This window comes from Vespula vulgaris, chromosome 13 (assembly GCF_905475345.1).
Source record: "Vespula vulgaris chromosome 13, iyVesVulg1.1, whole genome shotgun sequence".
Taxonomy (NCBI): domain Eukaryota; kingdom Metazoa; phylum Arthropoda; class Insecta; order Hymenoptera; family Vespidae; genus Vespula; species Vespula vulgaris.
In genome coordinates this window covers 2,166,559-2,189,304 of record NC_066598.1, presented here as the reverse complement: position 1 = coordinate 2,189,304, position 22,746 = coordinate 2,166,559, and the positions used below count along the sequence as shown (strand labels likewise).

The 22,746-nt window shown below is 30.3% G+C and overlaps 5 protein-coding genes and 1 long non-coding RNA gene across 16 annotated transcripts; 2 read left to right on the top strand and 4 right to left on the bottom strand.

The window, feature by feature from the left end:
- Positions 1-1,215: 1,215 nt before the first annotated feature.
- LOC127068507 (uncharacterized) lies at positions 1,216-1,866 on the bottom strand. The gene is made up of 2 exons (XR_007782957.1): positions 1,451-1,866; positions 1,216-1,380 (listed from the first exon to the last, which is right to left on the bottom strand). It is a non-coding gene; the product is annotated as an uncharacterized LOC127068507 (long non-coding RNA).
- A 765-nt stretch (positions 1,867-2,631) lies between these two features.
- On the top strand, positions 2,632-6,785 carry LOC127068497 (homeobox protein orthopedia B). Of its 3 annotated transcripts, none has more exons than XM_051004754.1 (5): positions 2,632-2,924; positions 3,044-5,123; positions 5,212-5,290; positions 5,402-5,625; positions 5,724-6,785. In XM_051004754.1, the coding sequence occupies exons 2-5, from the start codon at positions 4,661-4,663 to the stop codon at positions 6,335-6,337; spliced, it is 1,380 nt and encodes a 459-aa protein (XP_050860711.1). In that variant the 5' UTR covers positions 2,632-2,924; positions 3,044-4,660; the 3' UTR covers positions 6,338-6,785. The 3 variants fall into 3 exon arrangements, with proteins under 3 accessions (XP_050860711.1, XP_050860713.1, XP_050860712.1); XM_051004756.1 differs by having other exon boundaries at positions 2,890-3,763; positions 4,403-5,123; XM_051004755.1 differs by having other exon boundaries at positions 2,890-3,763; positions 4,357-5,123.
- Positions 6,786-7,309: 524 nt separating this feature from the next.
- LOC127068496 (transcription termination factor 5, mitochondrial) lies at positions 7,310-9,594 on the bottom strand. Of its 3 annotated transcripts, none has more exons than XM_051004753.1 (7): positions 9,389-9,594; positions 9,189-9,254; positions 8,962-9,095; positions 8,525-8,837; positions 7,966-8,393; positions 7,651-7,875; positions 7,310-7,565 (listed from the first exon to the last, which is right to left on the bottom strand). In XM_051004753.1, exons 3-7 carry the CDS (start codon positions 9,081-9,083, stop codon positions 7,358-7,360), a joined length of 1,296 nt encoding a protein of 431 aa, XP_050860710.1. In that variant the 5' UTR covers positions 9,084-9,095; positions 9,189-9,254; positions 9,389-9,594; the 3' UTR covers positions 7,310-7,357. The 3 variants fall into 3 exon arrangements, 2 of the variants coding, with proteins under 2 accessions (XP_050860710.1, XP_050860709.1); XR_007782952.1 differs by having other exon boundaries at positions 7,420-7,565; positions 7,651-7,769; positions 7,837-7,875; positions 9,189-9,594; XM_051004752.1 differs by having other exon boundaries at positions 9,189-9,594.
- Positions 9,595-9,749: 155 nt separating this feature from the next.
- Positions 9,750-15,133, bottom strand: LOC127068494 (translation initiation factor eIF-2B subunit delta). Of its 5 annotated transcripts, none has more exons than XM_051004747.1 (10): positions 15,029-15,094; positions 14,238-14,300; positions 13,475-13,586; positions 12,428-13,244; positions 12,107-12,352; positions 11,159-12,048; positions 10,964-11,091; positions 10,639-10,816; positions 10,345-10,525; positions 9,750-10,271 (listed from the first exon to the last, which is right to left on the bottom strand). In XM_051004747.1, the coding sequence occupies exons 3-10, from the start codon at positions 13,487-13,489 to the stop codon at positions 10,063-10,065; spliced, it is 2,664 nt and encodes an 887-aa protein (XP_050860704.1). In that variant the 5' UTR covers positions 13,490-13,586; positions 14,238-14,300; positions 15,029-15,094; the 3' UTR covers positions 9,750-10,062. The 5 variants fall into 5 exon arrangements, with proteins under 5 accessions (XP_050860704.1, XP_050860705.1, XP_050860701.1 ...); XM_051004748.1 differs by lacking the exon at positions 15,029-15,094 and adding an exon at positions 13,665-13,787 and having other exon boundaries at positions 14,238-14,286; XM_051004744.1 differs by lacking the exon at positions 13,475-13,586 and having other exon boundaries at positions 15,029-15,133.
- Positions 15,134-15,360: 227 nt separating this feature from the next.
- LOC127068502 (60S ribosomal protein L19) lies at positions 15,361-16,718 on the bottom strand. Its single transcript, XM_051004777.1, has 4 exons — positions 16,609-16,718; positions 16,123-16,229; positions 15,861-16,024; positions 15,361-15,740 (listed from the first exon to the last, which is right to left on the bottom strand). Exons 1-4 carry the CDS (start codon positions 16,677-16,679, stop codon positions 15,414-15,416), a joined length of 669 nt encoding a protein of 222 aa, XP_050860734.1. The 5' UTR covers positions 16,680-16,718; the 3' UTR covers positions 15,361-15,413.
- A 266-nt stretch (positions 16,719-16,984) lies between these two features.
- On the top strand, positions 16,985-22,604 carry LOC127068353 (probable peroxisomal acyl-coenzyme A oxidase 1). Of its 3 annotated transcripts, none has more exons than XM_051004423.1 (11): positions 16,985-17,578; positions 19,300-19,459; positions 19,596-19,764; positions 19,887-20,006; positions 20,121-20,240; positions 20,314-20,429; positions 20,529-20,698; positions 20,843-21,005; positions 21,118-21,461; positions 21,561-21,816; positions 21,919-22,604. In XM_051004423.1, the coding sequence occupies exons 2-11, from the start codon at positions 19,394-19,396 to the stop codon at positions 22,177-22,179; spliced, it is 1,785 nt and encodes a 594-aa protein (XP_050860380.1). In that variant the 5' UTR covers positions 16,985-17,578; positions 19,300-19,393; the 3' UTR covers positions 22,180-22,604. The 3 variants fall into 3 exon arrangements, with proteins under 3 accessions (XP_050860380.1, XP_050860379.1, XP_050860381.1); XM_051004422.1 differs by having other exon boundaries at positions 19,883-20,006; XM_051004424.1 differs by lacking the exon at positions 19,300-19,459 and having other exon boundaries at positions 19,883-20,006.
- The last annotated feature ends 142 nt before the right edge of the window (positions 22,605-22,746 follow it).

Sequence of the window (22,746 nt, the reverse complement as noted above, 5' to 3'; positions counted from 1 at the left end):
CATCGTCAGATGCAATTAATGTTAACTTACGTATAATAATATAACATGAATGAAATTTTCTAAATATAGTTATAATAGTTTTATAGACCATGAAAAACTGAAATTGAAATCTGTTATTATCTTAAATATTAACAGAATATAAGTTTTTATCTTACGTATACTTGGATCGTTTTCTTTTTTTCTTTTTCTATGTCTTCTTATTTTTATGTATGGAAAGAAATAAAATGATAATTTTATTAATAATTTTTTGCGATCTTAATGATCCATAATATTGTGTTGTAAATTTAGAAAAAAGAAAGAAGAAAAAAAAGAAAAAAGAAATAAAAAGATAATGAAGCATGAAATAAAAAAAGAAATAAGAAAAAAAGTCGTAGAGAAATAGGAAAAAAACTGTGAGTATATAATGTCCTGTCTGTACGAGAGAAAGAGAAAGAAAGAAAGAGATAGATACGTTAAAATTCGAGACGAAAAGATATTTGCGTGCAGAGATAAACGTGGATATGGTTGGTGAGTAGTAACAGCGGAGGTTCCCCGTCGCCTTCGCGCAATTATGTCCAATTGAAGCAATTTAGATCAATTGACGTTAACAGGCTCAATTGGTCGATCCTAACAGTGTGCGCACTGCGGGTACATAGTTATACTATAGCCCGGTCGACATACCTACGACGTAAAAAAGTCGCGATAGTCTATGATAATAATAATAATAATAATAATAATAATAATAATAATAGTAATAATAATAATAATAACAATAATAATAAGAAGAAAAAAAATAAAAGAAAAGAGAGAGAGAGAGAAAATGTCGACTAATCTCTTTTTACTCAACGCAAAGTTAAAATCCTCCATATGTCGGAACTTGATATAAATTATATTTATATCTATATTTTATATACATTTAAATGCGTCTAAATAAACGTAGATAAACGTAGATATATTATTCGATAAAAGTATTGATTTAGAAAAAACAAAAAATTATTGGGTTTTTAAAAAACTAATAAATTATATTTTGTATAGATTTAAACGCACGCGTAAGTAAAAGTAGTTATGTTATCCGATAAAGGTTTGTTAAAAAAAAAAAAAAAAAAAAGAAAACACGAAAATCATCGGAACAACTTGTGCATTTCTAATCTAAAAATCATCATTAATAGTAATTACCCTACACCGATCAGAACACACATGTTATTTATACGAATGATAAAATACGAATACACTTGCTTGATTCTTCTTTCATCAATTTAATCTTTTTCTACATCGATTGTGATTAAGATTACTTTGTTAAATAGATACATATATGCATATTTACCCTAATCGTGCATTTCTCAATCGAAATTTATAAATGTTTACCATCTTTTTTCACAACAACCATATTTCCTTCTTATCCTAAAAAAAAAATAAAAAAAAAAAAAATAAAAAAAAATAAAATAAAATAAAAAAAGAAACTTTCCCTTACATATAGAACCGCGTATAATACGTAGAATAAATGTACAATATATATGAATAAATCACTCGTGTGTATCCGACATACATATATATCCGTTCCTTGTAATGTAGATACCTTCGGCCATGTTCGGCTGATTTCGAGTTGGCGCGAACGCACGAAGTTGCTCACAAGTATGAAGATCTTTGAAGGAAGATCTGACTGTACGTATATCCCTCTCTCTCTCTCTCTCTCTCTCTCTCTCTCTCTGTCTCTCCCTTTCTGTTTCTCTGTATCTGTCGAGATGATCCAAATGTTAGTCAGTATTTTTTTTTTGATCGATATAGAGAATGATTTTCCGATAGTTGTCGTAGGTGGATCGGGAAGAAAAAAAAAAGAGAAAAAGAAAGAAAAAAAAGAAAGAAAAAAGAAATCAAATATTCCCCAAAAATGGAAGGAGAGACGCGCGGAGGGTCAGTGCAGGAGGCGACCCGGTACTGCAGCGAGCCATCACCGGACCTTCACTTATATCGTCGCTCGGCTAATAACGCTAGTAATGTGATATGATTAGCTTAGTTGAGTTCGGTTTAGTTCGTATTCGTTCAATTTAGTGGTTCACCAGCAAAATCACATCGAGTTAAACCCATTTAGGCCAGTTAAGTTACCAACTTCTCGCTGTCTGTCGCCAAGCTTCTCGCTCTCTTCTCTCTTTCTCTCTGTCTCTCTGTCTTTCTCTCGATTTGCTTCTCTTACCCTTTCGATCGGTTCGCGTTTATGTCAAACGGAATTCGCGGACTTGGACCAACCGAAAGAGAATGGTATACTCAGTCCGGAAGTAGCCAAGAACCAAGTCCGCAGCTTGTCGGCTAACTCGGCTAACTTCGAGAGGGTTGAATTTCACTGGTAACCAAGATCATGGATGTATGTTCCGTAACTTTGGTTGATTCTCTCTTAAAATAGGATTTTTTTCTAATTATTGATGATAATGATGATGATGATGACGTTGATAACAACAACGACGACCTAAAAAACTAAAGGAAAAAGTTCATTGGAAAGCACCACCTGATAACGAAGGACAAAGATGGCGGTGAACATGGGGTTGTCGTTGCTGAAGTTAATCATTCGATCTAGAAAGCAACAGAGAGAAAAAGAGAGAGAGATAGAGAGGGAGGGAGGGAGGGAAAGAGCGAGAGAGAGAGAGAAAGAGAGAGAGGTAAAGAGTGAGGACGGAAAGAGTTTCGCGATCGGCGAATAAATCTTAAGCGCGATCGGATCATAGGAAGCGAGCTAAGTAAGGTTGTGAAGAAGGAACGCGCGAGAGCGCGGAGCTCGCTCGCTAATTAGCGCCGATGAAATTAGCAGTTAATATACGCGTATACACACGGAATGGGGGTAGTTTGATTGGGCCAATTCGAGGCAATTCCTGGCGATTGCTGGTTTCATTGAGCCTGCGCTTAAGAGCTCAGTGCCATGCTGCCGGTCAACGGACATGGATCTCTTCTTCGAGGTTCTATCACGACTTTTCGACTATATCTCGATCGTAGATCGAACCGATCGATCAGTTACGTTGATTTCCAGTGATTTCACATTCCACTTCGTTGTTACATACCTATTGGCTGATTGTAGTACCATAGAACGAGTAAGAGGAATGACCAGGAGAAAGAAGAGTGTTCATTATCAACTAAGAAATGTTAAATTCGAGGGATATATGAGTGAAATTAAAGTTAACAATTGTGATTATGAGATAGGATGAAGTGCGTGATGACACATTTGTCAAGATTTTTAGCGGGGAAAAAAGGAAGAAGAAGAAAATGGCGGCTTATGGTATAACCTGACCTCGAAGAGAGAAACATATATATATATATACATACATATATATTATTATATACTATAAGCACATCTCTCTCGTATATACTGTACTCTGCGTGTGTGTATATATAGAGATATATATATACGTACATACACACATACACACACACAGGGAGAAAGACAAAGAAATAGAGAGACGTGAAAGAAAGAGAAGTCATGTGGGAAATCCTCGATCGAGGCCAAACAGTTTCCGATTCCCACGAGGGTTTCAAGAGAAGGAGAGATGCAGGCCGATTTGTGGAGGGCCTCTCGTATCTAAAGTCCGGCCCCTGGGGGCGGAACAAGAAAGAGCCACGGAGAGTGGCACGAGAGGCACGCGAAGAGAGATACAAGAAGAAGTAACAAGTACGTCGGCGCAGGACGTCGGCGCACACGAGACCTCTCCCAAGAGTAGGTGCTACATGATTGGCTAACCTCCATGTGTGGGGGCGGCCTAACGGCGCTTCGACGGCGGCCTCGTTGAAAATATAAGCCTGTGTGAGTGTCCGCTGATTAGCCAGAGTCAGGACGGATCGTCGATAGTGCGAGAGTCTAACTACGCGATAGATCTTTCTTTCTCTCTCTTTTTCCCTCTTTCTCTCTCTTTTTTCTCTCTCTTTTTTATCGTTTTTTAATTTTTTGTTTTTGTTTTTTTGGAAGATTTTTGTTTCATTTTGTTTTGTTTTTTTTTTTTTAAATCAATCATCTCGTTTTACGTCAGTTACCTACAGAAAGAGGAGAAGAAAGAAATCGGAGATCTCTTTGGGTCCGTGAACCGTTCTCCAATTCGTTTAATTTCGTTTAGTTTCGTTTAGTTCGTTATTCCTCATCCGTCCTTACCATCCATCCTTCTCATCGTCCTGTTCACTTCCAAGGTCCTCCTCATACTCGTGCTCCCATTAAACGACTGTATAATATCCGATGGACACCGGTCTGTCTCTCTATCTCACTGTCTATATAACCGACAGTTTACTTCGTTAAGTCCGCTTAAAACTAATCAAAATTAATCATAACCGGGCAACGATTGATACCAATTGCTTTGGATTCCATTAGAGGCGCCAAGCGGTTAACGATCGCCTCTCTTTCTATAGCTTTGCTTTCCTTATTAATGAGGATTTTCTGACCTCGAATAAGAAGGATAAACAAGAAGAGGAAGAAGAAAAATATAAAGAAGAAGAAGAAGAAGAAAGGAAACGATAATCATCATCATTAAGATTCTTCATTTGGATCAACGCAATATTCTTCAATCTTCAAAATCATCTGTTACTGCTGCTGATTATGACGATGATGATGACAACGATGATAATTGTGTGATATAATTATCAAAGTGATTCACTTGGAATCGTCGAAATATATTAAATTTGTCTTCTTGGATTATCAATTAAGAACGAAAGAATGGACGGTGGTCCGTTCGACGATCCAATCTTTTCCGACTTTGGTGGTCGAGGTGGTACCGGAGTTCACAGTATTCAAGTGATGCTAGGTTTACACGGTGGACATCATGGAAATGACTTGATGCCGACCGGTGGACATCTTCATAAGTTGGACTCTTCGAATAGTCCACCGCCGCATCATCAAACGGCTCATCATCATATGCAGCAACAACAACAGCAGCAACAGCAGCAACAGCAACAACAGCAACAGCAGCAGCAGCAGCAGCAACAACAACAACAACAACAAAAAGAATTAAAGGAATTAGAATTAGCTGGTATGTACGCGCCGTTACCTCAAACTCCAGATGTAACAACCTCGACGACGACCACAGCAACGCCTACGTCTACAACGTTGCAACAAGGTCTTCAACTTGGTAATTCTCTAAAGAGAAAACCGGACGATCCTATGAATCCTCTTGCACCAGGTATGTTATAACTTCGTACCACTTGGAGTACCTAACAAAAAAAATGAGACAAACAAATAAAAAATTAGTTGATCGTTAATTATCGTAGTGACCGGCGAAACGCAATCGGCTAAAAAAGACTCGAAAAAGAAGACCGATAATAATGGAATCAAAAAGAAAAAAACCAGGTAATTATATAGTGAATGTTTTATAATATTTAATATATACTGAGTTTAATCCCTCCACCCCCACTTTCTTCGTATCAAATTCATTTGATCTTTTTGTGATTATTTTTACAGAACTACCTTTACGGCATATCAATTGGAAGAATTGGAAAGAGCGTTCGAACGTGCACCTTATCCTGATGTTTTTGCTCGTGAAGAATTAGCTTTAAAGTTAGCACTTTCGGAATCTCGAGTACAAGTCTGGTTTCAGAATCGACGCGCAAAATGGCGGAAAAGGGAACCGCCGCGAAAAACTGCCGGTTACATGGCCGCTGGTTCTGCTAGTCCTGGTCTCTCAGGTATAATAAATAATATAAATATTTAATTATCTTTAAATAAAAAGATTACAAAAAAGCAAAGCTATATATATACATACATTTATTTAATATTTTCGTAGGTTCATTCACGTCTTTGAACAACACGTTGAATCCATTTGCATCTCCAGCGACGGCAGCAGCGCCACCCGACGCTTGGACATACACTCCGGCTTACGATTTGGCGCCACACTTGAATCTCTTGAGTCCTTCTAACTCGCCATATACGACGTCTTTTGGTGGTCCTAGTAATAATGGATCAGCATATTCTTATGCCACGATGTTGCCTCAACACGATGCTTCCTTATTTTCTGCACCTTCCAGCAATACGATGCGTGTTCATCAGGATTACATGAATGCTAGTAATAGTCCGCCACCACCATTAACACGTAATGATTATCAGACAATGGTTACTACTACTCATTCACCTCCTACTCATCTTGGTGGTTCCATGTCTGAGGATGAACATCAACAAAATAAACAGTTGGATTACGTAAGTGGTCTCAGTCCAGCCGATAAGTATCAGCACGATCAAGCTGATTATTCGCAGCAACAGCAACAGCAACAGCACGATCAGAAACAGGAATATGGTATGCATTCACCTCAAGGACGTCAAAGTATAAAGGATCAGGTGATGGTCAAAAGCGAACCAAACAGCCAACAAAGTTACGTGCAGTTGCCTCCTTTTCTCAACTGACTCGAAAGCCAATTTCTAGATTTCTTCTAGATGGCTTTTATCGTTACTACTCGACTTTACCGTGTGAAACCTTATCTCTAAAATCTCAAGACGATCATGATTCTTCCTCCTTAATGTGACTTTCTTTATTTTTTATTACCCAGAATTTTAATTTAGGGGATTATTCCTCTTCAACGATACGAGATAGCTTTTGTGTACACGGAAGGTGTTAAACTTTTTACATTTTTGTTTCTTTTTTTTTTTCAAACTTATTCATACTATGCAAATTAATATTGTTAGTCCATTAAGATATTGTGCTTTATATGATATATGTATGTATAGCAAGTTAATCAGCGTGTTTCTTCGCGATATACGATTTGAATGCTAAAAATGAATGATTATTAAAAAATTAATTTTAATTAGCAAATTTATTTGCTTCAATATATAAAAATAAAAATTATTATTATTACTTTTTTTTTTTTATTACTGTTGTGTAAAATACGAGAAATTTCGTTTTTATCACGAAATAATTTAATTCCACGCCAATTCGTAGTCACAATTATTTTTATGGTGTTAAGTTAATTAATTAAAGAACTTCCTTTCATGCACTACACGTCATATGCATATATTTATAATAATGCATGTGAATATGAAAGTAAATAAAACAGTTGAATTTATTATTTAGTACTATGTACGAGTTCTATTTTACGATGTTTATTTCTCATATTGAAATATTTTTAATAAATATAAATATTTAGTGTTGAGAAAAGGATTTGTTATTATATCTCCCATCCAGATTGTTTATGCAATCTTGTTATTACATAATTGTCTTACAGATTTCAAGAAAAAGGAAAAGCAAATTTTCTTCTACCTATATAAAAACATATTATGCATAAAATATACAAATTAATATTTTTCAAATGCATTTTTTTAAATAAAGAAACAGAAAAGAAGGGAAAAAAAAGGAAAAAAAAAGACGAAAAATAAACTTACTTCTAAAAGTAAGAAAAACATTTATTATTCAAATATCTAAATTTTATTTCAATCTCGCAATTCATCGGTTTCTAATGTCATTTTTTCATTGTCTTTTAATTGCTTTTCCTGTTCCATTATATTCCAAATTCCATCACCAGTAAAATGATTATCTTTTTCTATAAAATACAAACAAAGTGCCAGTTGTTGAGATGAAGTATATTTGTTATACTTATCGGATTCTTTTATACTTTTTAACACTTTGTTAATAATAGACCTGAAAAAAATAATCATATTCAACAGAATCTTTTGTAACATAGTATGTATAAATTTGAAAAAATTGATCTACATTGGATAAGTACCATGGATACAGAATAATATGAATATTACTGCATATATCTTCTATTGGAAAATATTTTTTTATGATACGTAATGTATCATCTAAATCTACAAAGGATACTCTGTTCCAGTATGGATGTAGCTGAAATGTATTTATTAAGTGTTCGTTTTCGGAGCCTAATTCCTTTTTCAAAATATATCGTATGTACCTCTTTTTCTTCGCGGAACTTAATTCACCTTGCTTGTATCTATAATAAAAAACACATATTATATTTTTTTGTCATATAAATTATCTCTGTAAAAATGATATGTATATGATGTGAGAAAAAAAATATTACCTTCTAAAATGATCTTTTTCGCTTGTAAGCAGATACGAGTTAACCCATTTAATATTATCATTCTTGCGAAAAAATTCAATGCGTTCATTAACAATATTTGCTCTAATTATGAAAAATAGAATACGTGGAGTTTCACACCATACTCTGAGATCTGGTGTAGTTAAGATTTTATCCATTTTATTAACAAAATCTTCATTACTAATTTTAAAAATTCTGAAACAACTCAGCAGGATCTTGTTATCTAATCCATATTTTTTAAAGCTCTGTAATAATTTCTTTATGTTTTCTGGATCATATGTTACTATTTCATGGAATTTCTTAAAAATTTCGTGAAATGTCAAGTTACCTATTTTGGTGTCCTTTAAATTTTCTAACGCATATTGTACTTGATTCGGGCACATATCTAAAATAATTAGATGATTTCTTATCTGTACATACAAAAAAATTTTAATGTTTTTATTAAATAAACTTTTAATTGTATGATATATTGTAATGTATATATGCATGTGTGTGTGTGTGTGTGTGTGTGTATATATATATATTATATATTATTACTTACATATTGTAAGTCAAGATTATAACTTTCTATGAAAATATTTATTAACTCTGTCATTAATCTGAAGCTTTTATACTTTCTCCCTTTATGTTTTAATGATATTTTATCAGAACCAAATTTACTTTCAATATAATATGAGAAACATTTTTCATAATGCATATCTACAGATAATGATTCGTCTAATAAATCTAAGGATGGCATATCTGACAAATTTTCGACAATATGAGAAGATATATTACTCATAATATGTTGCTCCATTGGAATTTTCATTATATGTTTAAATTTAGTCACAGGTAGACTCATGTAATATGGCAATCTATAAAAGAAATATATCACGTTCATTTAATTATCTATAATCGTATTTGTCTATTTACAAAATATAATTATAAGTAGACATAAACTATATGAATAAAGTTAAAATAAAGTAATACAAAACGTACTTCCAGATGATATTTACATCTATTTTAGATACGCCTATCTCTTCCAATAAAAATATTCTATGCTTCAAAAGATGAGAATTTACAGTTAAGCAAGTTAAGATATTTACTACTGTTTCTACCATAACATTGTGTTCCTGAAAAAATAAATATGAAAGTTATATATTGTATGATATAACACATAACCTCTTAAATACTCTACTTTGCAAATGCCAACATTTTTAACTCACACGACATATTTTACAATTCTCAATAATTTTCTTCTCTGGTATTGTAGATATTTTTTCGCCATGTACCTTAAACAATTTATCAATTTTTTTCGATACAATAGGAAAACTCTCTAATAATATATTATACAATTTTAATTTTGATTCTGACGAGAATTCAACGGAAAACAATCTAATTGTTGTGTGTCTGTTAAATAGTATACCTATGAATTTGTTTAACATTTCAACACGTAAAAAATTGCTTTAAGCAATTCCTTCCTTTAAAATTATCCGACATTTTATAAATCATTAAACACGTAGTCTCGTCCAATCATAACATTAGAAAACATTGTATGTAGTGACCTCTAAGATAAATATAGTGAAATAAAATAGTAGTACTCGCATGTGACTGTCGATTAGTCAAACTCAATACTAAGGAAAGTAGTAAAAAAGAAATGATTAATTTAAATTATGAATATTAACAAGTCATTTCTAAAAAAAAGTTTTTACGTATATATAATAGTAAAATTTATACGTGTTTGATTTTAAATACTTTGAATAAAGTAACGTGTTACAAATGAATCATTTATATTTCTTTTATCACATATCCTTCCAAGTTAAAAAGTTTATTCCAAAGTATACAACATAATATGCATTAGGTAATATACGAACGATTATCATGTTGCATTGAATCAAAATAATAAATATGTTGTTGTTTTTTTTTTTTTAAATTAGTACTCTATATAAGTACAATATTATTATATATATATATAATATGTCTTAATCATTGAATAAATTTAATTTCAATTCATTGAAATTCAACTTGAAGAATGTTTCTTCACCATGTAATAAACATGGCTAATATAAAACCAATATCTATCATTATATCTAGATACATTTAAATCTCCGATGGTTTAATTCGTAAAATCACAGGAACACTAGTGCATGGTAAAATGGCTAATTCTGTAACGACAGCTGATACTAAATCTGCTGGTGTAACGTCATAAGTAATATTAAGAAGATTTAAATATTTTTTCGTCCTCCAGTTTTGAAGCAATGACTTTTTTGTATTACGATAAGTGTGCTTAATTAATTCATCGGCATTACCTATAAAAAATATAAAAAATATTACAATATCTAGAATATATATAATTCAAATAATAAATTATATATAACACACCTAATTCATTATAAACTATTGAATCTGTCTGTACACGTTCACAGGATTTGTGTGTTTCGCAGGCTACTAAAACGGGAACGTTAAAAGACCTTGCCATTAAAGCAACTTGTGCGGTACCAACTCTTGACATCACTGCTCCATTTGCTAATATAGCATGTGCTCCAAGGAAAACTTTACTCACCTATACAATAATAATCTCATCTAATTAAATTTTTCTAAATTACCTCATACAATTTCTATATAATTCGATTGATTTTATATTTTTAGATTTTTATCCCAAATATAAAAACTCACCTCTGGCATAACAAAACTAAGAGCATTAATCAATACATATGAGCATTCAATTCCATGTTTTGTTAAACGTCGCAATTGTTCTTTACCTTCTAACCATGGTCTTCCATCTACAATAATAACTCGAAATTGTTTTCCAGCATCATATGCATCCATTAAAATTTTTTGAATTAATGATGAACTGAAAAAAATATCATAACTCTTTAATAAATGGTAAAAAAAAAAAAAAAAAAAAAAAAAAAAAAAAGAGAGAGAAATTTCATTTAATACGATATGTATAATATTTAGTATATATACATAAATTTTATATGCAATCTAATTTACTTACTATCCATATGTTAAAATTACATTTCCATTGGATATTTTTGTTTGTATAGTTATAGATATACTTTCATCAGCAAGTTGAATCTGTTCTAAAATATAAGTGTCTATCGAACTCATCAACTTATTTTTAGCCTGAAATAAAAAAATGTTTGGTTACCCGACAGAAAAAATGTAATATAAAGCAATAAAAAATATTTACATCTATATCTGTAGATGTAGATACTAATTGAGTCATTTGCCATTTTAAATGACGCAATGCATTCTGCATAGAAACAGCTAATGGTCTACAATGATGTAAATAAGCAACTGATTCTTGCAAGTTTGCTTCAAGACCTCGTACAAAATCAGTTTTTGATGGTTGTTCAAAATCCTCTATAAGCTGCTTCACAGCTACCAAAAGTGCAACACATCTTGCATTACTTCCAACAATAATTTTATTAGCATATTGTACACCAAGTTTTACTATAGCTGGATGTACTTTTGCGTTAAGTACAGGAACATTATTCAAGGCAAGCTCTCTTTCATGATATAGATGTTTAAATAGATTTACTTCGTGTTCATTTTTTTTTACTATTTTCTTGACAGTTTTATTGTTTGAATCATCTACAGTAGCTTCTACTGTAGTTGCTACAACTTGTTTCGATTGAATCGTATTGCATTTACTTTTAATTTTGGTTCTTTCAGTAACTTGTTCTTGTTTGGCAGCTCTTTGTGCCTCTTGTTTAGCTCTTCTTTCAGCACGCAATTCAGCCTTGCTTTTTGCTTCCGAATTAATATTTATAGTACTATCTTCTATAGTATTACTTGAATTATTCTCAGATATATTCAATTCTAACTTTGTGACTATACTTGTTTTTAGCTTTATATTGTCATTAGACATTTGATCTACTTTAATAGGAACACTCTGCTTTTCAGATGTACTAGCAGCAACTTTACCCTTGCTCTTGGTAGCAGCTTTTGCAGCTTTTCTTGCTTCACGCTCAGCCTTTATTTCCTCCCTTGTTTTAAATGTACCAGTCACTTTAGAATCCATTATTTTACTTGGTTGTACGTTTATCGTTGAAGCAACACTATCTGATGTTAAATTTACTATAAACAAAATATTATGTTAACAAAATTTATTAAAATTAATCATTTATACACATACCTGGTAAAATTGATTCTTTGGGCTCCTCAATAGATTGCCTTTGTACAATAGAATTCTCTGAAGTTGTTTCAATATTTAAAGTTTCTTCTGATATTTGTTGGAATACTGATGAAGAATTACTTTCTTTATCTCCAAACGTCCTGTGATTAAAATTTGTATCGTTTTTTAACATTAATTCCTCGTTAGAAGTTGGTTCTATTGCACTTTGTTTATCAATAAGAGATTCTAACGTGTTTGTATTGTGATCTATTAAACAAAATATCATTTATTATTTTTATTTTCTTTTTAATAATTCAAATTGAAAATATTAAAAAAATTTACCATATTTTAATGGACAAGTCTCTGATGTAACAATATTTTCTGTTTCTTTCTTTTCGAATGTTTTATTATTCAACGATATATTCTTATTCTCCACTTGATCTTTTCTTGCGTTAGGTGTTATAAAATATTTTGGTCTACACGGTTTTTCAGATACGGGAAACGTATCAGATAACTGATCTACTTTAATATTACAAGATTCTAGATAAGATCTTTTTATCCCTGGACTATTTTTCGTACAATGAGTCTGTTCTTTATTTTTAGATTTAGGTAATGCTGAGAAAACAATCGCTCGAGATGAGTCAGATGAATCTTCTGAATCCACATTAACGAGTTGTGTAAGGTACGATTGCGATCTATCTTTATCTTGCTTATTATACTTAAATTCACATTCGATTGTCTCTTCAACTTTTCCAACTGTTTTGTTATGATTGCCTAAGGAAAGTAATGATTGTGCAAGAAGATCTTCAAAATGTTGCACATTGTTAAGATGAGAATCGAAAGTATTCTGTTCGGATTTAATACAACAATTTGGCTCAAATTGTAGAAGATTAGATGAGACAAGAGAAGTATCACAGTTACAAGTTTCCAGTAACTTTGCCTTTTTCTTCTTACGTAATCTACGAGCTTTTGATTTAGTCAATTTATTCTTCTCACTATCGAAGTGAGCTTCTGTTTCCTGATTTATCTTCTCATCAACTCCATTAATAAAATCTACAAGAAACTGATTTCTTGCTCTTCGAGCCTCGTTCAATCGCTTACGACGAAGATGTCTTGCTGCAGATCGTGTGATCAACTTGCTTTGCCCATCTTCTTCAAACTAAAATCAATTCAATTGAATTATAACTTGAACAAATTAAAATATACGATTTTAGATATCAAAGCAAAATAGGAATAAATAATCTTCCAGATCAAAGATAGAAAATATCAAATAATAATTATAGAATTACATATGTCTATATGGGAAAAGAAAAAAAAAGAAAAAAAAAGAAAAAAAAAGAAAAAACCAGTGCCAACATATTAACATTACATATATGTTCTCATACATACTTGTTGCATACACATAAATCAACACATTATAATTATATATAAGGCAGTTTTTTAATGAAGTAATTGGCCATTTCATGTTTCATTAAAGAAAAAATTAATATCTTTAGATACTCTGAAAGAATGAAGAATTAACAATATCTGATAAAACTAAACTGATTACTAATAATTGTTATTATAAATATACATATACATGTATGTTCCAAGTATTTGTAGACACAATGGTACAAAGAACATATTAACATTTGAACCACTTTTTATACTTCGCAACATCAAAGTTGATTTTTATTTCCTCCAACCATATATAGTATCCAACCTAAATATCATGTTTAAAAACTATATCACAGAATATAATGCTTTTTAAATATATATATTGTACTAAATATATATAAACAAAGATTATGTAATGACTAAAAAATATGCAGGAGAATAAGAATTATAAGAAATTCTGCATTGATCCATGCAGTAATGTCGACACGTTGCAATTTCATTACAAGTATTTTCCAAAATACTTCAGTTAAATAGTTATTTATGCCTTGTTTTAGAGATAACACACCAATACCATTTAAACTACAAACACTCATATTTAGAGATAAAAAGATAGATGTTACAAATTAATTATTACAATACTGTTTCTATAACGAAAGGAGTCAAAAGAAGAATTGTAAAGAAAAGAAAAAAAAAGAAGTAGAAGAAGAAGAAGAAGAAAGAATTCAATCAAATATCAAACTACATAGCGAAAGCCTGCATATACATGTGTACTAACATTTTTTTCTTGATCCATTGTTCCTGTATCACTGTTTAGGCCATGGATTTATATACATTCCAGCTGTGAATTGCAAAGTATAGGTTTTTAATAATTCCTACATTTTACAAGGGAAATATAAAGAAAAATATCAAATGATATTTTAAAATCAATCTTAAATAACACTATTTCTTTCTTTCACGACAAAAATTATAATGTATATATGATGCAATACCATAAACTAGATGTATAATTAGGTGCAAAAGTAATTATAGGTCATTGACAACTGATCTGTGCTTAAGAAACTAACCTCTTTTCCATGTTACGAAAAACTGTCTTTTGAATTACATATGAAACGTATCATTTAATATATATTTGCTTATTAAATATAAATAATATAGTAAACGATGGTTTCATATAATTTTATAACTAACAGAAAAAAGAAACGATGTACCTACGTAATAATGAAAAAATGATCAACACTTCGATACGACACTTAATAATACAAGAATATAAATATGTCCAGAAATTTTTCGAAACAAATCAATTAACCTAAACAATTAACCTAAACAATTCACAAAAACTATTACTTTTTGATTTAGTATCGTTCCCTTCAATATAATTCTAGACTGAAAATTTGATATCACCAAACTATCTCTTCTACATTCGCCTATAATGAATAATGTTTTTTCTATCGTTATGTTCGTTAGGCAATATAAACTATATATACATATATATATATATATAAATAAATATAGTTAATATGCATAATACATATATTAATTTGACTACAAATATTTATTTATACATACCTTTAGAAAATATATTATTTTCTTCTTTTAGTGAAAAATGTCAAGCACATGTTTAGTTTTATATCGTACTTCATGAATCGTACATACTGCCCTCTATGAAATATTTACGTATTTATACGTACTCTATATATGTATATATATTTATAGGTTACCTTTTACAATATGGAAAACTATATTGCATAAAATCTTAATATATTAATTTTTTTTATAGTATTATTTTTATATATTAATTCTTTTTCTTGCATATAAATTTTCATTCGATATTGTTTTTTATATAAAACTTGTTTTATATCAGATAATTATATAAACGTGTCGAAAAATAAATTTAAACATTATTCATTTTTTGCGACTTTTATTTACATAATAAAATTGTTGATCTTTAAAATTACTTTTTTTGCGCAGCAGCTGCTTCATCTTCTCGTTGATACGATTGCAGTAGCTCTTGTTTTTTTGTTGCAATTCTTTCAGCTCTGCGTTTACGAGCTTCGCGTACTTTGGTACGACGTGCCTCAGCTTGGTCCGATAACATTTCTGCCCTAGCTTTCTCAGCTTTTTTCTTATGAATAAATTCCATAAGTACTCTTTTGTTTTTAAATACATTACCTTTTGCTTTCATATAAAGTAAATGATACAAGTGTCTGTCGATTTTCTTAGTCTCACGATATTTTTTCAAAAGACGACGAAGAACTCTCATTCTTTGAATCCATAAATCCTATATCAAAATATTTAATTAATACAAAATAAATCTATAGAATGATCTATATTTATCATAATAATTAATATACAATTAAAATATTTATATAATATTTACATAACAATATTTGAAACTTACTTTTTGAGGAGTACGTGCATTTGCTGTACCCTTTCTCTTACCGAATCCGCAATGACGACCCTTACGTCTAGCTTCCGTATTCTTACGAACTCGTGCTCTAGAATGCACAGCCACTGGCTTTTTTATTATTAAGCCATCCTTAATCAATTTACGGATATTCTGACCTATCATGAAAAATGAAACGGATAATGTCAATGATTTAAACTATATGTTATGAGAGATAATATTGGACTATAACTAATAAACAAAGAGACAAACTTACGAGAGTTAGTATTCGCAATTTCATTAACTTCATTTGGATCCAACCATACCTTCTTTTTCCCACAGCGCATAACAGAGGCTGCCAGCCTCTTTTGTAGTTTTAAGGAACTGCAAAAAAAAATAAATATAATGAGGTTAAACACGAGTCCAATCTCGACGACTCTGATGTACATTTCTGATATAAGAAAAATTGTTTAAGGTTATGCAATGAAATTAATATCTGACACCGTTATTAATAAAAACTATCACTTTATACATAAATAGAATTAAATTTTAATAGAAATACAAGAAATATAAAAGCCAGGTATAGAACCATGTGGTCATCCGTCAACAACATTAAAATCTTGTAGATAAAAACAATAATCATTTATTAAAGTCCACATTACGTAACCAATAAAATGTTCAGAACTTATTTTTTAAACTTATAATAGTCAATATAAACTAATTCCAACAATAAAAATTAAAAAATAGAACGAACAATCCGTACCTCATGACGCAGTTTGGAAGTCTCAATACAAAGAAAAACAAAATGGCGAGATTCTCTCTTCCTCGTAACATTTAGACGGAAGTGGAGCCACCTTGATATCGAAGATTTTAAAGGCGCCAAATTCAAATATTTCACTTAATAAGTTATTACAAATATTATTAGCACACACAATAATATTAAAGAAAGAACATAATCAGTATAATTATAAAAGAAGTTAACTTTCGTAATCATTGTTGTTAAGTGAAATTGGGTTAAATTTTTTATGTAGATAACACAGGTAATGATATTATCGTTGTGAACGATAGGAGGAAATTACGCGAATAGTTTGAAAAAATTTTCGAAAGATGTCGTTCTCTTATAAACGTTTCGAGATACTGAATGTAAAAAAGGAAAAAAGAATAGTAGAAAAAAAAAGATAAAATATTCTGCATACTTAGAGAATGGAATTTTATAAGACGCAAGATAGTTATAATTCTTCTTATACGGAAGATTATCAGTTTTTCGATCCATCAGTTTCTCAGTATCTGTTGAACAGTGTCGTGTAGTGCTAATAAGTTGTTTGCATTGATCAGAGAGTTACAATTATTAATTTTCATTGTAAATTTTTTTCTGAGTGACATAAAGGAGGAGTGATAGGGAAAAAGAGAAACAAGAATTGACAGAAAAATTGTCAACGGAAGAAGATCAAGAGAGACTGATTCTCTTTCTCTCTTAATCTCGCGTGTCGAATTTCGTGAAAATTTGATATTATTTCATTTATCGTAAAAGGGTGAGACGTCGTAAAACGAAAGGAGTACGAAGAAAAAAAAGAGGAAAATAAACAAGAAAAAACAAAAAGAAATGTATCGAAATAAAATAACTGTGAACGAAGATTTATTACGTGAACGACAAAAATGTACTTTCGACTCGAAGGAATTAACTCTTTGGTTGGACGGTAGTTCTGAGAAAATAGCTACACGACATGAATTAGGTAACATACATTGTGATGATATTCCTATATGAATTATGATATTACTATTTATGTTTTACCCTGATCTCATTCGTATTCTTTTCTTGTTTTTTTTTTTTTCCCATTGACCTATCATTTTTCTCCTTTTCTCTTATCTCTTTGTAAAGAAGTACCTTTCGTTATAAATCCAGGAGTTCTCAAACTTTTGTACGGAGTCGTGACCCATTTTAATGTTTCTTTCGATTCCTTTTTCTTCCTTTTTTCGATTTTTTCCTAATGAATTTTCCCAATAATAAACATGTTAACTATTCTTATATATTTTAGTATGACTCCGCATTTTGGGAATTTTTTTGATTCAAACGGAATATTTATGATACATATGGTAGAATGATTTTAATCGACAACTTTGAAATGATTTCTTAAACGTTTCTGTTAATGTGTCACCGTACACTATTTAATTTACAAATATAATGAATTTTTTGCGGTATAATAGATAGTTGAAAAAAGAGAAAAAAAAAGAAAAAAAAATATTTTTTTTTTCTTTTTAAATTTCTTTCTATTTAACGAAAAGAGAAAATTCGCGATAGCATATTTCAAGAAGCTTTCTCTAATCTTTTTTTTTGTTACTTTCTTTTTTTTTTCATATTTTTTTATTTATTTATTTATTTATTTATTTTTTCGTATAATATCTAATTTCATAACAAGCAACGAAATGTGTTTTTTTTATCGCTATAATCATTACAATGTTTTATACAAAATACAATATTAATCGAACGCAAAAAATTTATCATTAAATTGTTTCTTTTTATTTTTCTTCAAATGTAAAATGACGTTTCATATTAATTCCGAATAGAATTAATTTTCTAATAAATTTTCATAATTACGTATTACGCATGTTCTTTCTGTACGTATGTTTATTAGACGTACGTACGCACATACATTGGCAATACGTAATAACGATCAATTCAATTTTTTTATTTATAAATGTAGATTTAACCTTTGGTACAAAAATAAAAAAGAATACGAACATAAAAATATCATACGTCAGCTAATGTATACAGTATATATATGCGTCGATAGCTGTTAAAACTTGTATAATTTTATTCCTAATATGTAACGAGTTGAGAACCGGTTCTCAATCGATCGGATATATTAATCGATTTATTTTATAATGTAATCATTACTAATCTTTTGCAAGATACTAAATTTATCATTTTGTAGATTCTATTTTTAATTTGTGTGAATATTTATGTGTGTGTGTGCGTGCGTGTGTGAAAAAATGAGGAATAATTATTTCACAATATGATGTTACAAACAATAATTTATACAGTTCGATTACCGTTTGTTTGTATTTAGTATAATTACATTGCATGTTGCATATATATATCTTATTATATATTATAACATAAATAATATTTGGTTATTCTTCTTTTTTTTTGTTTCTTTTATGATATTAATTAATATTTATCTACTACACGCGTATGATCTATTACATCATGCTCGTTTATATTTGTTTGTTTGAAGTTGAATATTTATCATTTTAAAATATTTTTTCATTTCTTCTTTTTTTTTCTCTTTTCTTATATGACCAGATTTAAATGGTACATTTTAATAATTTATCTAATTTTAAACTTGATTAACATTTTATATTTAAAAACAAGATATGTAAAAAAATATTAGCATATACTGCTTTTGATTTAATATTTATTTTATACAAGGCAATGAATTTTCTCTTTTTGTAGAAGATAATTTTTTAAACGATCCGTTGCTGCAAGATAAAGTTCCTGCAAAGTATAAAAGTCATAAAGAAATTTATGAAGATGCTATACGAAAAGGATGCATTGTCTTAGAAAAATTAGAATATCTACAAAGTATAGGAAAGAGCGATATGCGTACTTATATGTAAGAAGCGATTAATACTTTTTAATATATGCTATATTTTTCAAATTGAGAATATATGTAATATTTTTGGAAGAAAACTAAATGGATCTTTTTTTTATTTATTATTATTATAAATTATTTATGTTTTTTCTTATAGGCAAAGTTTAGGTGGAATGTTAGGATCAGCGATATTAAAAGATGGAAATCCAATAACTTTACATTTTGTAATGTTCATACCAGCATTATTGGGTCAAGCTACACCCGAGCAACAAGCATTTTGGTTATCGAGGGCTTGGTCATGCAGTATTATAGGAACTTATGCTCAAGTAAAATCGATATTAAGACTTCTTAATTAATAATTATTCTTTCTAATCATTATTTTCATTCTTAAAACATTCTCTATCAAGGATATTTGTTTACTAACATTTTATTGTTTGCTCTTAGACAGAACTAGGCCATGGAACATTTATCAGAGGTTTGGAAACTACTGCGACCTATGATCCTAAAACTAAAGAATTTGTATTAAACAGTCCAACTTTAACATCGTATAAATGGTGGCCTGGTGGCTGTAAGTATTATTTTATTTATTAATTAACAATAATAGCTTCTGCCGAAATAATTTGCTTTATGATCTCTTTTATATTTTCATGAATAATATTAAATTATGTCTATTCATTTTCAGTGGGTCATACTGCGAATTATGCCATAGTAGTGGCACAATTGTACTCGCAAGGCGAATGTAAAGGAATACATCCGTTTATCGTACAACTTAGAGATGAAGAAACGCATGAACCTTTACCAGGTATATAAAGATTTTTTTATTAATCTATTGCAATAATAATAAAACATTGACTATGAATCTTTAATATTTGTAGGTATCAAAATTGGAGAAATTGGAACTAAATTAGGAATGAATGCGACTAATAATGGTTTCTTAGGTTTTGAGAATGTTAGAATACCGAGAAATCATATGTTGATGAAAAATTCTCAGGTTTATTATATTATTCTCTATTATTATATTCCATAAGTTTGATTTCACTAAAGAAAATAAAATCTTTTCATTTTTGTTTATTTATTTATTTGTTTGCAGATATTAGAAGATGGAACTTATATCAAAGCAACAAGCGATAAATTGACTTATGGTACAATGATGTTTGTTCGAGTAGTATTGGTACAAGATATTGCAAGTTATATTTCTAAAGCCGTAACTATTGCTGTTAGATACAGTGCAATAAGAAGACAAAGTCAAATAAAGTCAGAGTAAGTAGCAATAAAAAAATATTTCCTACACTATAATTTGTAATTATACAGAGTAATTCTGTGTTGGATAAAAGTCGGGAAGAAATCTGAATCATCCTGTATTATATTACTATTCGTTCTTTATAAACATTTCTTTCTGTCTAGTGAACCTGAATCACAAATTATCGATTACATGACTCAACAATACAAACTCTTTCCAAATCTTGCGATGTATTTTGCGATTACTACAGCTGCCAATTGGATTTGGAATATGTATAATAACGTGACGGCTGAATTGCATCAGGGTGAACTTGAAAGACTCCCAGAAGTATGCTTTCTATAAATATTCTTTAGATCATACACACACGCACGCACATATACATCATAAAAAAAAAAAGAGAGAGAAAAGAAAATAATTTAATCACATTTTCTTATTCAAGTTACACGCACTTGCATGCTGTCTGAAAGCAACAGCTTCAGCCGATGGAGCAAAAGGAATCGAGGAACTTCGACTTTCTTGTGGTGGTCATGGATACATGGACTCCAGTAATTTACCTGCTACATATGGCCTGGTAACCGCGTCATGTACTTACGAGGGTGAAAATACAGTATTACTTCTACAAACTGCAAGATATTTAATGAAAGTTTGGAGACAAGCTGTAAGAGGTAATCCATTACCACCTACAGTAGAATACTTGTCTAATTTGGCACGTGGAACGAAACAGGAACCTTGGGATGATAGTTTAATGTGTATTGTTAAAGCTCATCAGGCAGTTGCTGCAGGGTATAAATTATATAGATTGAATTTTTATGTACATGCACATAGGTAACATTCTTAAAGATATTCTATAAATTTGTTCGCGGTAATCTTCTCTTTTCATAGAAAAATTCATTTGGCTACACAAAACATGGATCGTAAAATAAAGAAAGGTCGTTCTCCTGAGGATGCCTGGAACGAAACTAGTATCGAATTAATGCAGGCAGCTGAATCACATTGTCGTGCTTTCATAGTAATGAGATATGTCACGGCGATCAATGAGTTGACTACAGTGTCAAAAGAATTGCATATCGTATTGAAGCAATTATGCACATTATATTGCGTCTATTGGGTACTGCAACGAACTGGTGACTTCTTAAGAGTAAGTCCAACTTTTTTAAATTCTTTCTTTTTTTCTTCTCTCTCTCTCTCTCTCTTTCTCTTTGAGATTGTTCAAAAAATTAATTAATCAATTTGTCTTTAGTTTTCTACCTTAAAAAAAGAAAATGTATCGGCATTACAATCACGTTTGGAAGAAATGCTAATAGCTATTCGTCCTAACGCTGTAGGAATAGTAGATGGTTTTGATATACGCGATGAAGTTCTTGGATCAGCTTTAGGAGCTTACGATGGTAATGTTTATCAGCGTCTTTATGATGAAGCTATGAAGAGTCCATTGAATCAAGATAAAGTAAACGAATCTTTCCACAAATATTTGAAACCATTCCTTAAAAGCAGATTATAGCGTATATGTTAAATGTTTTTAAAAAAGTTTATTATCTTTTCTTAATCTGTTAATTCCAAGAAAAATCAATTTCGTAAATTAATCTTCTCAATTAACAGATTAAAAAATAAATTGTGATAACAGTAATGTGTAGATTTTATATGCGTTTATAATATTTCAAAATGAGAATGAGGTGAATAGAAAAAAATAACTAATTGTCATGTTAATTGAACGATCCTAGAGATAATCTTTTTTTATATACTTACGACTCTCTCTTTCTCTTTCTCTCTCGGGAAGAATCGTCTTAGATTTTATATGGTGCTAGAATCAACGATACGTTTAATTATAGAAACGATATTGTGATAAAACAAAGATGATTATTTTTCTATGTATTTTTGGTAAATCTTTATCGAGGTGAAACAATAAAGTATAACTTTTTCGAATAATCCACAACGTTCCTTTTCTTTAACTCGATGCTCTTATTAATTCAACAAATTCATACACACACATATATATACATATATATATACATATATGTGTGTGTGTGTAGGATGGCCTAAATAAAGCTTAGAAATAAATCTTGTTGAA

Excerpts from the sequence above, each read along its gene's own strand:
- LOC127068497 (XM_051004754.1), top strand. The coding sequence starts at position 4,661 with ATGGACGGTGGTCCGTTCGACGATCCAATCTTTTCCGACTTTGGTGGT. Across the intron at positions 5,291-5,401 it reads ATCAAAAAGAAAAAAACCAG|AACTACCTTTACGGCATATC; the intron begins GTAATTATATAG and ends TTATTTTTACAG. Across the intron at positions 5,626-5,723 it reads TGCTAGTCCTGGTCTCTCAG|GTTCATTCACGTCTTTGAAC; the intron begins GTATAATAAATA and ends ATATTTTCGTAG.
- LOC127068494 (XM_051004744.1), bottom strand. Across the intron at positions 12,353-12,427 it reads GACTTGTCCATTAAAATATG|ATCACAATACAAACACGTTA; the intron begins GTAAATTTTTTT and ends TTTGTTTAATAG. Across the intron at positions 10,272-10,344 it reads AATAGTTTATAATGAATTAG|GTAATGCCGATGAATTAATT; the intron begins GTGTGTTATATA and ends TATTTTTTATAG.
- LOC127068353 (XM_051004422.1), top strand. The coding sequence starts at position 17,449 with ATGTATCGAAATAAAATAACTGTGAACGAAGATTTATTACGTGAACGA. Across the intron at positions 17,579-19,299 it reads AGCTACACGACATGAATTAG|AAGATAATTTTTTAAACGAT; the intron begins GTAACATACATT and ends CTCTTTTTGTAG. Across the intron at positions 20,241-20,313 it reads AACGCATGAACCTTTACCAG|GTATCAAAATTGGAGAAATT; the intron begins GTATATAAAGAT and ends TAATATTTGTAG.
- LOC127068502 (XM_051004777.1), bottom strand. The coding sequence starts at position 16,679 with ATGTTACGAGGAAGAGAGAATCTCGCCATTTTGTTTTTCTTTGTATTG. Across the intron at positions 16,025-16,122 it reads AATTGCGAATACTAACTCTC|GTCAGAATATCCGTAAATTG; the intron begins GTAAGTTTGTCT and ends TTTTCATGATAG. Across the intron at positions 15,741-15,860 it reads ATGCACGTACTCCTCAAAAA|GATTTATGGATTCAAAGAAT; the intron begins GTAAGTTTCAAA and ends ATTTTGATATAG.
- LOC127068496 (XM_051004752.1), bottom strand. The coding sequence starts at position 9,407 with ATGTTAAACAAATTCATAGGTATACTATTTAACAGACACACAACAATT. Across the intron at positions 9,096-9,188 it reads AGAATTGTAAAATATGTCGT|GAACACAATGTTATGGTAGA; the intron begins GTGAGTTAAAAA and ends TTATTTTTTCAG. Across the intron at positions 7,876-7,965 it reads GAAAAAGATCATTTTAGAAG|ATACAAGCAAGGTGAATTAA; the intron begins GTAATATTTTTT and ends TTTTTATTATAG.